The sequence below is a fragment of the Trachemys scripta genome, chromosome 1, assembly GCF_013100865.1.
Source record: "Trachemys scripta elegans isolate TJP31775 chromosome 1, CAS_Tse_1.0, whole genome shotgun sequence".
Lineage (NCBI taxonomy): Eukaryota > Metazoa > Chordata > Testudines > Emydidae > Trachemys > Trachemys scripta.
Window position 1 is genome coordinate 23533246 of NC_048298.1, and position 14925 is coordinate 23548170.

The 14925-nt window shown below is 42.7% G+C and overlaps 1 protein-coding gene across 5 annotated transcripts in view; it reads right to left on the minus strand.

Annotated features, from left to right (window-relative positions):
* PTPN12 (protein tyrosine phosphatase non-receptor type 12) overlaps window positions 1–6595 on the minus strand; it is a 144942-nt gene extending 138347 nt beyond the window's left edge. For 2 of the 5 annotated variants that reach the window (XM_034765942.1, XM_034765933.1), the window contains exon 1: window positions 6263–6595. In XM_034765942.1, coding sequence (XP_034621833.1) covers window positions 6263–6361 — 99 coding nt within the window. In that variant the 5' untranslated portion in view covers window positions 6362–6595. The remainder of the gene's footprint in view (window positions 1–6262) is intronic. The other 3 variants (XM_034765924.1, XM_034765961.1, XM_034765951.1) reach the window with 3 other exon arrangements.
* Between the last annotated feature and the right edge of the window lie 8330 nt (window positions 6596–14925).

A 14925-nucleotide genomic window follows, 5' to 3' on the forward strand; every position in this document is an offset into this window, starting at 1 on the left:
CTTAAGATAATATGCCAAATTTTTCATTAACTTGCAATCTGAGCAATCTCGTAATCAATTGGGTTGCACAAGCTGCTAGGAAGTCCTGAATTTGACCTTACATTGAAGATAAGCTATTTCTATTAGTTGTAGTATTGATCTAATTGCACAGTACAAAAATATATGAAACTGTATGGGATGTGTAATTTATCTTGTAACTACATACAGATCTCTGTATTAAAGGAAAGCTTTTTACAAGTTTGATTATTTAGACAGTCTGTTTCACTTACTCTGAATTTATGAAAATAAGTGTATCAAAACTAGGGTGATTTTTCTACCTTGAATCTACAAACGAACGTTCACCGCAAGGAACTCTGTGCAGACAAGTGGGTCTACCTGCGCAGAACTCATTGCCGGATCAGGGCCTAAAAGTAAAACATCTGTCATGTGTAAGTGCTGTTTTACCCAGATAATCATAACTGTTATTTCTGTACATCTGACACCTTTAACAATTCTGCTAGCACTGTAACAATAGATTAGCAAAAAGAACAGAAGTATTTGTGGCACCTTAAAGACTAACAAATGTATTTGAGCATAAGCTTTCGTGGGCTACAGCCCACTTCATCAGATGCATAGAATGGCACATACATATATATATATATATATATATATATATATATATAAAAAATCTTCTTACTATATATATACACACACACACACACACACACACACACACACACAGAGAGAGAGAGAACATGAAAAGGTGGAAGTTGTCATACCAACTCCAAGAAGTATTATCAGCAGGAGAAAAAAAAAACATTTGTAGTGATAATCAAGATGGCCCATTTCAGACAGTTGACAAAAAGGTGTGAATACTTAACATGGGGAAATAGATTCAATTTGTATAATGACCCAGCCACTCCCAGTCTCTATTCAAGCCCAAATTAATGGTATCTAGTTCGCATATTAATTCAAGTTAAGCAGTTTCTCGTTGGAGTTTGTTTTGGAAGCTTTTCTGTTGCAAAATTGCCACCTTTGAGTCAGTTCCATTCTATGCATCTGATGAAGTGGGCTGTAGTCCATGAAAGCTTATGCTCAAATAAGGGGGAGAGATAGTTCAGTGGTTTGAGCATTGGCCTGCTAAATCCAGGGTTGTGAGTTCAATCCTGGAGGGGGCCATTTAGGGATCTGGGGCAAAAATCTGTCTGGGGATTGGTCCTGCTTTGAGCAGTGGGTTGGACTAGATGACCTCTTGAGGTCCCTTCCAACCCTGATATTCTATGATTCTACCAGAGATAAAAATTTGTTAGTGCCACAAGTACTCCTGTTCTTTTTGCAGAAACAGACTAACAGCTGCTACTCTGAAACCTGTCAATAGATTATCAAGAGACTTACTCAAATGTTTGAGTGCTAACTGCCACACATCATTCATATTTCATCCGTTATTTTGAGTCAGACTGAATGATCCTACAGTTATAGTAATCTAAGTTGATGGCATGAATGATACGCTAAACAAATGAACTCTTTGCCAAGTGCACTACATAAGGCATCAATAGAAAATCTGTTTAAGCTGCTGCCATAACTGGAAAAAAAAGGGGGGGGGTACAAAAACCAATCAAAATTCTTATTTCTTGAGGTCTTTCAATGATAATCCACAAAATATTGTTCACACCACTGCCATAGAAAGCTTTGACCTTCAACCTCTCATAGATAGACACTTTGTAGAAACCAAGGATGGGGCCATACTTTCTATGTTTGTACAGTAGCAAGCACACTTACTCTTTTCAATAAACAATGCTGAGTAACACTGTTCACTTACAGCTAGACTGTACATATGCAACACTTCACAAGCAATCTGCTAATAAAGTACTGGCACATTTTGTACTTGGAAGTATGATTATAAAAATCAAATTTACTTATGTCCAAGTGGATTTGGGTCTTTTTGTGAAAGACTAGCCAACAACGCCTGGATTCTATCATACCTTGTAAGTATTCCTTGCATTCCTACACCTAGAAGATAATAAGGTGAAAAATAACAGTCAGCATGGATTTGTCAAGAACAAATCATGTCATACCAACCTGATAGCTTTCTTTGACAGGGTAACAAGCCTTGTGGATGGGGGGGAAGTGGTAGATGCGGTATATCTTGACTTTAGTAAGGCTTTTGATACAGTCTCGCATGACCTTCTCATAGAACAAACTAGGAAAATACAACCTAGATGGAGCTACTATAAGGTGGGTGCATAACTGGTTGGAAAATCGTTCCCAGAGAGTAGTTATCAGTGGTTCAGTCATCATGGAAGGGCATAACAAGCGGGGTCCCGCAAGGATCAGTTCTGGGTCCGGTTCTGTTCAGTATCTTCATCAATGATTTAGCTAATGGCATCGAGAATACACTTACAAAGTTTGCGGACAATACCAAGCTGGGAGGGGCTGCACGTGCTTTGGAGGATAGGATTAAAATTCAAAATGATCTGGACAAACTGGAGAAATGGTCTGAAGTAAATAGGATGAAATTCAAGAAGGACAAATGCAAAGTACTCCACTTAGGAAGGAACAATCAGTTGCACGCATACAAAATGGGAAATGACTGCCTAGGAAGGAGTACTGCGGAAAGGGATCTGGGGGTCATAATGGATCACAAGCTAAATATGAATCAACAGTGTAACACTGTTGGAAAAAAAAGCAAACATCATTCTGGGATGTATTACCAGGAGTATTGTGGAAGAGAAGTAATTCTTCCGCAGTACTCCACGCTGATTAGGCCTCAACTGGAGTATTGTGTCTAGTTCTGGGCGCCACATTTCAGGAAAGATGTGGACAAATTGGAGAAAGTCCAGAGAAAAGTAACAAAAATTATTAAAGGTCTAGAAAACATGACCTACGAGGGAAGATTGAGAAAACTGGGTTTTAGTCTGGAGAAGAGAAGACTGAGAGGGGACATAACAGTTTTCAAGTACATAAAAGGTAGTTACAAGGAAGAGGGAGAAAAATTGTTCTTCTTAACCTCCAAGGATAGGACAAGAAGCAATGGGCTTAAATTGCAGCAAGGGCAGTTTAGGTTGGACATTAGGAAAAACTTCCTAACTGTCAGAGTGGTTAAACACTGGAATAAATTGCCTAAGGAGGTTGTGGAATCTCCATCATTGGGGATTTTTAAGAGCAGGTTGGACAAACACCTATCAGGGATGGTCTAGATAATCCTTAGTCCTGCCTTGAGTGCAGGGAACTGGTCTAGATGACCTCTCAAGGTCCCTTCCAGTCCTATATTGCACCTATCTGTTCCATTAGTCATACTACATTCTAGTTTCATCCTTCCAAAGTGGGATACATTTTCAGTTATATCAGCACAGCATTATTAGGCTGTCGAATTTATTAACATTTTGCCTTTTAACGTCTATATACATCCAGGATGATTAGTAGGTTATTAGTTAAATCTACCATATATCCACATCATCTTCCTTAACTTTTCTTCCCAACAAATCCCTGACATCTATCTACAAAGTAGCGAGTCTTTTTAATCTTGATTGAATAAACTAATATAGGCCCTTTATCATAATCTAAGGAAAGAAATAAGACATGAAAAGAAAGAACTGTTTTCAATTGCATTCATCCACCACTCCACTTCTATTTTTAGACTCTGCTTTGGCTTGGAAGAGTAGTGATGAGTAACAGCAATTCCTTTTCCATCAACTTGCCACTGCTTAGCAGAAACAGTACTTCCTGTCCATAACCGTGAAGACACTGCCTCCTCCTCCCCCCCAAAAAAAATCACTCCTTCAGTTTTAAAGATAAGGAGAGAAGATGCAGAGGAGGAGAGACTATTCCTCCCGTTAGTTTCTCTTACCACCGCCTCTTCACCCTTCTCCATTACCTCAAAATCTCAAAGACAGAAGCTTTAATGTGGCTATGTAAAATAGGTGTGGCAAAAAATGCAGTTGCCATACAATGACAAACTATTTACACAGAGAGTTTGCATTCTTGTGGTCAGACCCCTCTACATCTGCTCGTGTATCATACAGATAAACATTAAAGAAAAGTCCTTCCGTATAGTACTATAATACTTTAACCACAATATTCTGTCTCCTCAACTCTCCTTTAACACATTATTCAAACTTTTTTTTTCTCAGAAATAGAAACGTGCAGTTGAGTTATGAACAGAAAATGTTAAAAAGGACATCAAGAACTTTGAATCTAGTCTCTCCCACCCCCCACTCTCCTGAAGGCTTGAGAGTTCTTTCAGGTAATACACCTGCCCTTCAGTTCTCAGCAAATTTGTGGTTTTACAATAATATTTTCCTGATTTTTTTTTTATAAATGTTTTCCATGCTTGCTGCTATGTGTAACTTCCATAAAAACAGAGGAAGATCAACTACACAGCTGAAAATAGCAACATTAATTATACAGAGTGCTGTCAAATGCACAACACAAACGTTTTCAAATCTTTCTTAACCTAAATGTTACTTGTAATAGTAAGTAAAAAACATTACTACATATGTATTTTAAGTTGGTATCTCTTAGTATACTGCAACTTTAATTCTGGGCTGCCAGATCAAATATAAAATACAGTAGTTCTTATATGGTCACGTATTTGCTCTGTAAAAAGCTAAATCCAATCCTGTTTACAGCATTCAGTTTACATATTTTTTCCATTTCTGTTTTTTTAATATATACATATACATATATATATATATACACATATACATATATACACACACACACACACTTCCTTTACTTAGAACAATGGTCAGCCTTACCAGCATAATGTAACTGGATGTCAGTCTGTGTGCTAAACAGGAGTTCCTTTAATTACTCACATTTTCAAGATTAATTTAAACAGATTAAAAAGATTGGAGTCCAATAGATTTAAGGCAACATCTTAATGTAATTTTCAAGGAAAGTAAAGCAAACTAAGAATTTACACCTCTTAAATCAATCTCGATTTTACATGTGGTTTCCTCCTTCCTTCCCTATTTGTATGGCTATTTCAGTGGCCCAGGATCAGTAAAATCCTTTCCAAATGGTATTCTTGTTTCCCACCCCAGCCCTGCCCACTCTGTATGAAATAGTTACTTCCCAAAGTCCACTTCCTCTTCCATTCCTCAGACCTGAAAGTGCTCCCAACGCCCCTGAGTCTTGCACAATGTCCGCAGCCTCCTCCCCGCATTTCAGACAATCCCTGATGTGACATTTACGTCAAGATGTTTTTGTTCCCAGACCATTATCAAAACGAGATCTAAGAAGACTAAAAATACATTTTTATTCTAAATCCCATCGGGTAATACAACAGGCTACAGTGGCATATTGTACATGCAGTCTGCTAACCCACCACTCCAAAAGCAGGTTAAATTATATTTCCATATTAAATGTTTAAACAAAATTTAAAGTCACACTGAAATATCCACCTAATCATGACTATTGTTCCCAGCTCAGATCACCCACTCAGTCGATCATTTCAAGCATTTTAATAGTCAGAATAAGGAAAAACAGATAAAGAAAACAAACAGTGAATAACCCTGGTTCTAGATTATATCCCCTCTCCCCCTGCATGCACACACACACAGAGGCTACAGGAAGGCTGTTGGTGAAGTGATCTCAAAGGAAGAGAGGATGAGGGATACAGCCTGGGGTTGCAGTGGGAGGGGGAGCTGAGGGAAAGATGCTAGCCTCCAAAAACACACCTACCATATTTTCTCAGAAAGGATCAAAAGGGAGTTACAACGACACATACCTGAGGGCAGAAGATGCCAGACTATCCAAAGTTGCCATTATGACCCCCACTATCGCCGACAGAAGAGGCCACAAAGACATATCACGGAAAGGAACAAGACAGCACCCCCACCTAGAGTCCCCAGGACCCTCCTTACCGCCTCAGGAAAGGGGCTGGGTTCGGGAGAGGAGGTTCTAGGCTGCAGTTACAATAGCAGACGGACGCGGTTAGCGAGAAGGCACTCCAGGGGATCCACTCTCCTATCTCCTCCCAAGGAAGGGCTCAGGCTGGGGAGCGCACGAGCAGCCCTTACACGAGAGGCATGCTCCTGCAGGCCAGCGCCCGCTCCCCCAAACCGGGGCTGGGGCAACGTCCCGGCTCCGGCTTACACAACAGGAGAGCTGAGGACACGGGCAGGGGGGCTACAATGGCAGCTCACGCTGGGGGATGCTACTCCTCTCCCCCCGCCCCCCGGCTCCGTCCTCTCCACCCGCTTCTCCTGCCCAGCCCGCACGAGACCCTCTCCCCTGCCCCCAGGCAGCGACGGGAGCCGAGCGCTCCCACCCCCCTCACCATGAAGTCGCTGGCGAAGTTGTCGTCCCCATTGTGGTCCGTGTCCTTCATGGCCTGGACGCTCTGGATGAATTTCCTCAGGATCTCCTCTTGCTCCATCCTGCCTCCCTGCGGAGCCGGAGCCCAAGCCCCGGCCGCCCCACACGATCCCCGCCGCCGCCTCGGCTCTCTCAGGCCGCCTGCCTCCCCCAATCCCGAAGCCTCCCCTCACACAACTTCCCTCCGGCTCAGCGCCGCCCGGCCGCCTTCTCCATCCTGCCTCCAGCCGCTCGCCCCTCCCCACAGCAGTCGCTGCAGCCACCGCCACCAACACGCTCAGGGAAGGGACACAACGATACCCCCCCTTCGCGCAGGCGCAGCACCAGCCACTCAGCACTTTCTAATCCCGCACAGCTAAACGCCCAACCCCGCCCCCGCCTCCCACCATTGGCTATTTGCTCAATAGCGTCTCTCTGATTGGTTGCACAGAACATCAGTCACCGGCCTTCCTGATGTTTTATTCTCCTCCCCTCAGTTTCCCGTGGATGGGACTTTCCCGAAGTGCTCTGCATGGAACTTTGGGAGGGACCACTAAAGCTAGCAGGGGGGGAGAACGTAGGGGAAGTCGGTGGAGAGAGACGAGCTCAGGGTGAAGAGGGGTGCGGCTCTCTGCGGTGACTACAGGTCCCAGGGTGTAATGCCTAATGAGCGGTGCACGCTGGGAGACGTAGTCCGCCCGGGGCTACGTCCCAGGCTGATGAGAGCCCGTGGATGAGGGAGATTCTTTAAGCGTCTCATTGAAACGCACAAAGCAAAACCCTCCTGCCCCGAGGGTGCGTGAGACTAGGCAGCTGCGACCAGTCTTCTCAGACACCACCACTGAGGCGGCTCGTCACCACTGCTGCATGATGACACTGGTCTGAGCGTCTGAGGGGATCTCTGCGGCTCTGCCGCCCACGAGCGAGGCTTGGACGAGGTCTGGGTGATGGAGTCTTTCTTTTTCGTCCAGTGAAGCGGAGTTTGCCAGTCCACGACAACACTGTATAATATTCGGAGATAGGAACTGCATTAAAGTGGGCACATGTACCAGTAATTTAGGAATACAGCACTATTTAGAGCTGTTGTAGTTATTCCCAAAGCAGGCGTTATAAACCCAAGAACTCCAGTGTCAAGGTTAAATGTAAAGAAACCCAGACTCGTTCAAGTATGGAAATAAACAGTTGAAGCACCAAAACATCCTTAATTCTGCTCTATGTGACCTTATTTTAAATTCTTAACTCCAAATTAACATAGCTTTTTGTCTGGGATTTTTTAAATTTAAAAATATCATGCATGAAGATAAAACCATAAAGCCATTAAAATGCTACCCATCGTGACTTCTCTAGTGAGTTGCAGATATGACATATCAATCTGTTGTTGACTTTTAGGGCCCCTGGCTAGCATGCTCTGGCTACTTTGCAGAACGCTAGAGCTATGCAAAACAGCTGGAGCATACTGACCAGTTAAATAAAGCTTGCAGGTGCAGCAGCTACTTTGCATCACCAGAGGAGCACAAAGCACCCAGAGCACACTGGTGAATCTGGCCCTTAATTGATTACTATTATTTTCTGTATGAAAGGAAATGTAGATTGTTGGCAGATCTTAGTGATAATATCAGGGGTATTGTGAGGAGTCTAGGGGTTGAGCTGGCTGAAAAATTCCTGACAATAGTTTTCTGTTAAAAAATGCAGTTTAAACAAAATCAAAAAATTTTATGGGAATGTGTCAATTTCAATTACATTTTTTATGGGAAAAAGTCAAAATGATTGGTTTTGACTTTCTAATTTTTTGATAATATCAAAATGTTTAATTATGATTTTATCATGTCATTTAAACTTTCATATTATATTAATTGTTTCAGCATTATCAAATTGATTCTGCATTATCAAATATAATTTTTGACATTGTATAAATTAATTTATTCAACACTATCAAAATGAAATGTTTCAATGGTCCTGAATTGATTTTTTTTTTTTTTTAACTTTTTGAGCTGCAGGACGTTTCATAAGTTTGGCTTTTTGTTCTAATTTGGAATGGAAAAAAAATCAAAATGCAATTTCCTTCCAACGTGGAAATTCCATTTTCTGAGCAGCTCCAGTCCAGGAATTCATAGATTTTAAGATCAGAAGGGACCGTTACTGTTGTGATCATCAGATCTGACCTCCTGCATAACATAGGCCAGATAATTTCACTCAATAATTCCTTCATCGAGTTCAATAACTTGGGGTTGAACAATAGCAAATATTTTAGAGAGACAACCAATCTTGATTTAAAATGTCAGGTGATCGAGACTCTACCATATTTCTTGGTAAATTGTTCCAATGGTAAATTACCCATTAAAAATGTGCATTTTGTTTCCAGTTTGAATTTGTATGGCTTCAGTTTCCAGCCATTAGATTTCATTATGCCTTTGCCTGCATCCACATTGCAAACTGGGTGGATTACAGCCTGAGTTAAAGTGGAATGTGGGCTCTAGTCTAATCTATACTTCCAGCTGGGTCAACTAGCCTGGATATAAAGCACCACCAAACCCAGGTCAGAGGCTTCTGTGTGTGGATAGTAGGAGGGTTAGGGGCAAAACCTGGGTAAAAATCCAGGTCAGCTCTGCAGTGACAACACCACATGGGTATGTCTGTATTGCAGCTGGGAGCAAGCCTCCCAATCTGGGTAGTCAGATTTGTGCTAGCAGGGCCCAAGATAGTGTGCTAAAAATAGCAGCATGAAAGTTACTGCACTAGCAAAGGTGTGGTCTAACCACCTGAACTCAGTTCCAGGGGGTTTGGTAGGTCCCAGTGTAACCCACACACCTCCTGGGTGTGGTGCTCTGTCCCCTCTAGTGGTACCATGACCATTTAGAGATTAATGAGTCTGCTCTGTAGCCTTAGCTAAAGGCCAAGTGGCTTTTAGCTCATGCAGTAGCAGCTCCAGAGGTCCCCGGTTCAATCCCGATGTGACTGGAGTTTGTCAGTGTTACACCAGCTCAGGTGGCTAGCCATAGCCTCTGGTGGTGCAGCAATTTCCATAGTGCTATTTTTATTTTAGCATGCTAACTCAAGCCCTGCTACGCAGTCTGTGAGGCTTGCTCACTGTTGCAGTGTAGCTATACCTGTCATCTACTAGAATGAAGAGACTTCTGTCAGATATCTTCTCATATTGCAGGTTCTAATATTCTGTGAACAAGTCACCTTTTAACCTCTCTCTCTTTCACAATCTCAATTGTTTAAGCCTATTAAGGCCTTGTCCATACTTAACAGGTTTGCTTCTTTAATTATGCCCATAGTTTATTCGGGTTCACACACCCCCTACATTTGCTATCTGGTCATCCTACCTCAGACCTTCTTTGTCCTAATACAAGCCAGGACAGACAGATGGACCCAGATAACATTGGGATTCTGCTGGAGCTGGTAGAGTGGCAATTACCTCCTCAGATGAAATGGGATTGGACTTCAACAGCAGGCACAACAACTCCAGCTCATTTCAACTAACGCTTCTTTTTCCCAAAGCAACAGTTATTACCATCTTTAATACCATCTAAAAGACTGTCAAACTAGAGGGACCTTCTAAAAGGTCTCTTCAGCTAAAGGGAAAGGGAACAAGAAGTGTTGTTAAAATGAAAGTCTTACTTAATGGTTGACATTTCTGATGCTTTAACCATTTTCCCTTCTTTTTTGTATCTTTAATAAAAGGTTAAAAGGACTTTTAATTATGTTTGCCATGGTACTAAGTGACTGCATTATCTACATACCAAGCCCCAAACCTTTGTTAACAATGTTTAAGGCTGGATGGTGACTGAATTATGTTAGCACAATTTATTCCATCTAAATTAATACAACAGTGAGGAGGGCATACAGTGGTGCTGAAGAAGGAGGTGGGGGACCCTGGAAGGGCGAATGGGGATGTGGTGAGCTGGGATATGGGAGGAGCAATAGAGATAAGAGGAGATGAAGAGAGTATGGGAGGGCTGTCTGTATCCCCCATTCATGCCAGCTGCAATTGATTTCTTTCTGCTCCAGAAGAGGTCTTTACTTTGGTCAGGAGGAGTCTTGTCATGGCAAACTTGATCCCAGGAGCCAGCATGCAGGCATGGGATCTTTAAAGAGCAGTGACAGTTGGGGCTAAGTAGTCTACCAATGAGAAATCTTGAAACCTGTGTACAGTCCCCTTCACACACATACACACCACATTGGCTCATTTCAAACAACAGAATTATAGCGCGTGAATTAAGTGGGAAGGAAAGGTAATGCATTAATTATGATGTTACAATGACATCACTTAAGAGGGCCCTAAGCTATTGATCTGGCCTTGTTTATAGTCAAAACAATTAGATACAATTGTTAATAATTTAGCTTAATTATAATGTAATTATGTTGAATGAAGCCTGCTCATGAGATTTTAAATGAGTTTTAAATATAGCTACAATCCGAAAAGTATATGTAATTCTGTTAAGATAATTTGAGGGGGAAAAACTGGCCACACAGAGTCCCTATATTTCATAAAGGGGCCATTTTAAAAAGAGCTGATTGAGAATTTTTTGTCAAAATGTTTTCTCAATGGAAAATGTGGTTTCAGTCAAACTGAAATTCCCCATGGGAATATTCTGATTTTGCCAAAATGTTTCTTATTTTCCATCAGGAAAATCAAAACAAAATATTTCATTTGCAGTCAGGTCGACCTCAATATAAATATTGCAATTTGTCAAACTGAATCAAAACATTTGGTGTAGCGTCAGTTCAACATTAATCAGGGACTGCCACAGTGCCTCATGCCCTCTTTCTACTCTATGGGCTGGGGGTCCCTGAGTGGACTACATTTCCCATTGTGCATCACAGTCTCTTTCCTCTGGTTGAACTACTATAGTTAGGGCTCCGTGTCTGTCACTGAGGTTGTGGAAGTCATGGATTCGTTGCTTTCCATGACCTCCATGATTTCTGCCAGTATGGCTGACTCTAGGGCCACCCAAGCAGCTGGCTCCGGGGTGGCCAGGGAGGATGACCATGGATTTTTGTTTATTGCCTGTGACCTGTCCATGACTTTTACTAAAAATACTCATGACTAAATCGTAGCCTTTACTATAGTGCATTATACGGTATGTAGTCAGGCCATGGAGCAGAGACCAGAGATAGAATGGGAGCATGAGGTACCCAAACTACAACCTCCTTCAGGGACCATAGCAGGTCAGAAGGACACACATTAATGTCGAACCAAGCCAAAACAAAACATTTAATTTGATCCAACAAACGGAAACATTTCAATTCAGGAATCTCAAAATGTTTCATTTTGATCAAAAATAGCTAAAGAAATGTTTTGACATTTCCACTTAAACATTTTTTGGAACTTTCTGATCCTCAACATTTTTTGGTATTTCAAAAACAATTCTCAGAATTTCCCACAGGACAGAAATTCAAGGCTTTGACCAGCTATACTGTACAATAACCTAATTAGCAGATGTATTTCTACATTCTCAGAGAGTTCTTTCAGTACTCATAGACTAAGGCCATCCGACATTACAAATTTATGTCGACCTAAATGATGCCAGCATACAACTGCTGCAGTTATTACATTGCTTGTGCGTGTGCGTATTTGGCTCTTTGTGTTGCTGGTGTATGTCCTCACCAGGAGCCTTTGTATCAATGCAGAGTGCAGTGTACCATGGGTAGGTATCCCACTATACAGCTCACCATCATCAAGTGGAGGATCTTTTGGAAAGTTTTTGCAATGCCTGATGGGAACAAAATGAGCCATGCAGGGATGACTGTGAGCATGGGATCAGCTTCCCATAATGTAGAGTTCTCCATCCCATAATTTCATCTTCATCCCATCATTTTTGTGCCTTCTTTTCAAAATCTCACAAACCCATGCATTCCTCCTTGCTGTCCGCCATCTCTGACAGAAGCATGGCGCTTGCACAGCTCTGCAGTATTGTCATGAGCATTGAAAGCACAGGCACGTGATCCTGCAGTATTTTCAGAGCTGCAAGAGGAGCCGTGGGGAACATGACGATTCCTTGGAGGCTAGATTGCTGTAGGACATAAAAAGAAACAATTCAAGGTTGTTGGTGGCGTTCATGGAGCAGCTGGAGATGTTGGAGCACCGTTTCTGGGCCCAAGAAACAAGCACTGAGTGGTGGGATCACAGCGTCATGCAGGTTTGGGATGATGAGCTGTGGCTGCAGAACTTTTGGATATGCAAGGCCACATTTCTGGATCTGTGTACTGAACTTGCCACAGCCATCCAGCGTAGGAACACCAAAATGAGAGCTCCACTGACAGCTGAGGAACAAGGGGCAATTGTACTGGAAGTGGGCTGTAGTCCACGAAAGCTTATGCTCTAATAAATTTGTTAGTCTCTAAGGTGCCACAAGTACTCCTGTTCTTCTTTTTGTGGAAACTTGCAATGTCAGATTGCTACTGGTCAATCAGGAATCAATTTGGAGTCAGGAAATCCACTGGAGGGGCCATTGTTGTCATAAATGCCAATTCTGGGCTGGAGCACCCACGGAAAAAAAATAGTGGGTGCTCAGCACCCACCAGCAGCCCCACATATCAGCGCCTCCCACCCACTGGCAGCCCCGCTGATCCCCTCCCTCCCAGTGCCTCCCGCCCACCCGTGATCAGCTGTTCAGCAACATGCAGGAGGTGCTGAGGGGGAAAGGGAGGAATGGGGGCAGGAAGAGGTGGGGGGGGCCAGGAAGAGGTGGGGTGCGGCAGAGCGGGGGCGGGAAGAGGAGGGAGCTTGGGGGAAGGGTTGGAGTGGGACAGAGCAGGGGCAGGAAGAGTTGGGGCAGGGGTGAGGACTTGGAGGAAGGGATGGAATGAGGACAGAGCCTGGGGCAGAGCAGGGGTCGACCACCCCCCAGGATTTGAATAAGTCAGTACCTGTGGTTGTTATATAAGTGTGCAATGCCATTAATAGCCTCCTGCTATTAAGGACCGTGACTCTTGGCAATGTGCAGGATATAGTGGATGGTTTTGCAGCAGTGGAGTTCCCCAAGTGTATTGCAGTGATAGCTGGCATGCATATCCTTTTTTGGCACCAGACCACCTTACCACAGAGTACATCAACAGAAAGGGCCACTTCTCTCTGGTAATGCAAGCACTGGTGGATCACTGGGGACGCTTCACTGACATCACTGTGTGCTGGTCAAGGAAGGTGCAAGACACAAGCTTCTATAAGAACACAGGACTGTTCAGAATGCTGCAAGTGAGGACTTTCTTTCCTGACCAGCAGATTACCATTGGGAACATGGAAATGCCAATAGTGGTCCTGGGCAACTCAGCCTACCCCTTGCTTCCATGGCACAACATCCCCCTCAACAGCACAAAATAGTGTTTCAACTAAGCTCAGCAGGTGCAGGATGACATTTAAATGTGCCTTTGGTCATCTGAAGGGTCACTGACCTTGTTTATTTACAAGATTGGACCTCATTGAGAAAAATATCCCAATGGATATAGCTGCCTGCTGTGTCCTGCATAATATGTGTGAAGGACTACAACAGGGACCAGCAGCAGTGCTGGGTGAAAGCCAGGGAGCTGCAGCAGGCATACCAGAAGACCAGGGAGACCAGCAATCGATCAGGTGCTGAGCCGCAAATCTGCTTTTACAAAGAGCTGCATGCCATCTTCAGCGGAGAACCTCCTGGCCCAGCAGCACTTTGCATCATTCATAAAGTTTATCTTTTACTTGTCACTCTAAAGAACAAGGTAATTACACTGTTCATTGTCAGTTTCATTTTGTGGTTCTTATTCATAACCACAATGCAGTTTGCTATTATGTTTAAATAACCCTCAGAGTTGCAGTTTCATCTATTTTTAAATTCATGAAATATTTCAGCTCATATCAGCTTCTGTAAAACCACTGTTTTCTAAAACTAAAAGCTAAACTTTGGGCCTAAATGATCTGACAGTATCCCTTTAACTTGCACTGACACTCTTATTTGGCACCATATAATTGAATTGCATTTTGAAGATATATGGCATATATGGGCTTTAAATTTATAATAAAATCGTGGTAAGAGGGACTAGAACTAGTAATATAATGCATAAGACATGTTGATGAGACTCAAGAAAGTTAAGCTGTATCCTCTGAATTCCCCATGACTTCCTGATCTGAAAAGCCTGTTATGGCAGTTATAGTAACTCCTTGCTTAACGTTGTAGTTATGTTCCTGAAAAATGCTACTTTAAGTGAAACAATGTTAAGCGAATCCAATTTCCCCATAAGAATTAATATAAATGGGGGGTTAGGTTCCAGCAAAAAAAATTTCACCAGACAAAAGACTATATATATAGTATACACATATATACACAGTATAAGTTTTAAACAAACAATTTAATTTGATACTGTACACAGCAATGATGATTGTGAAGCTTGGTTGAGGTGGTGGAGTCAGAGGGTAGAAGAGGGTGGGATATTTCCCAGGGAATGCCTTACTGCTAAATGATGAACTAGCACTCGGCTGAGCCCTCAGGGGTTAACACGTTGTTGTTAATGTAGCCTCACACTCTACAAGGCAGCATGAATGGAGGGAGGGGAGACAGCATGGCAAAGAGACACAGAGACACACACCATGTGTGAGAAGGAGAGATGCGCATTGCCCTTTTAAGTATGCTGACTGCACTCTAAGTACCCTGCTCTTTTAAGTAGATC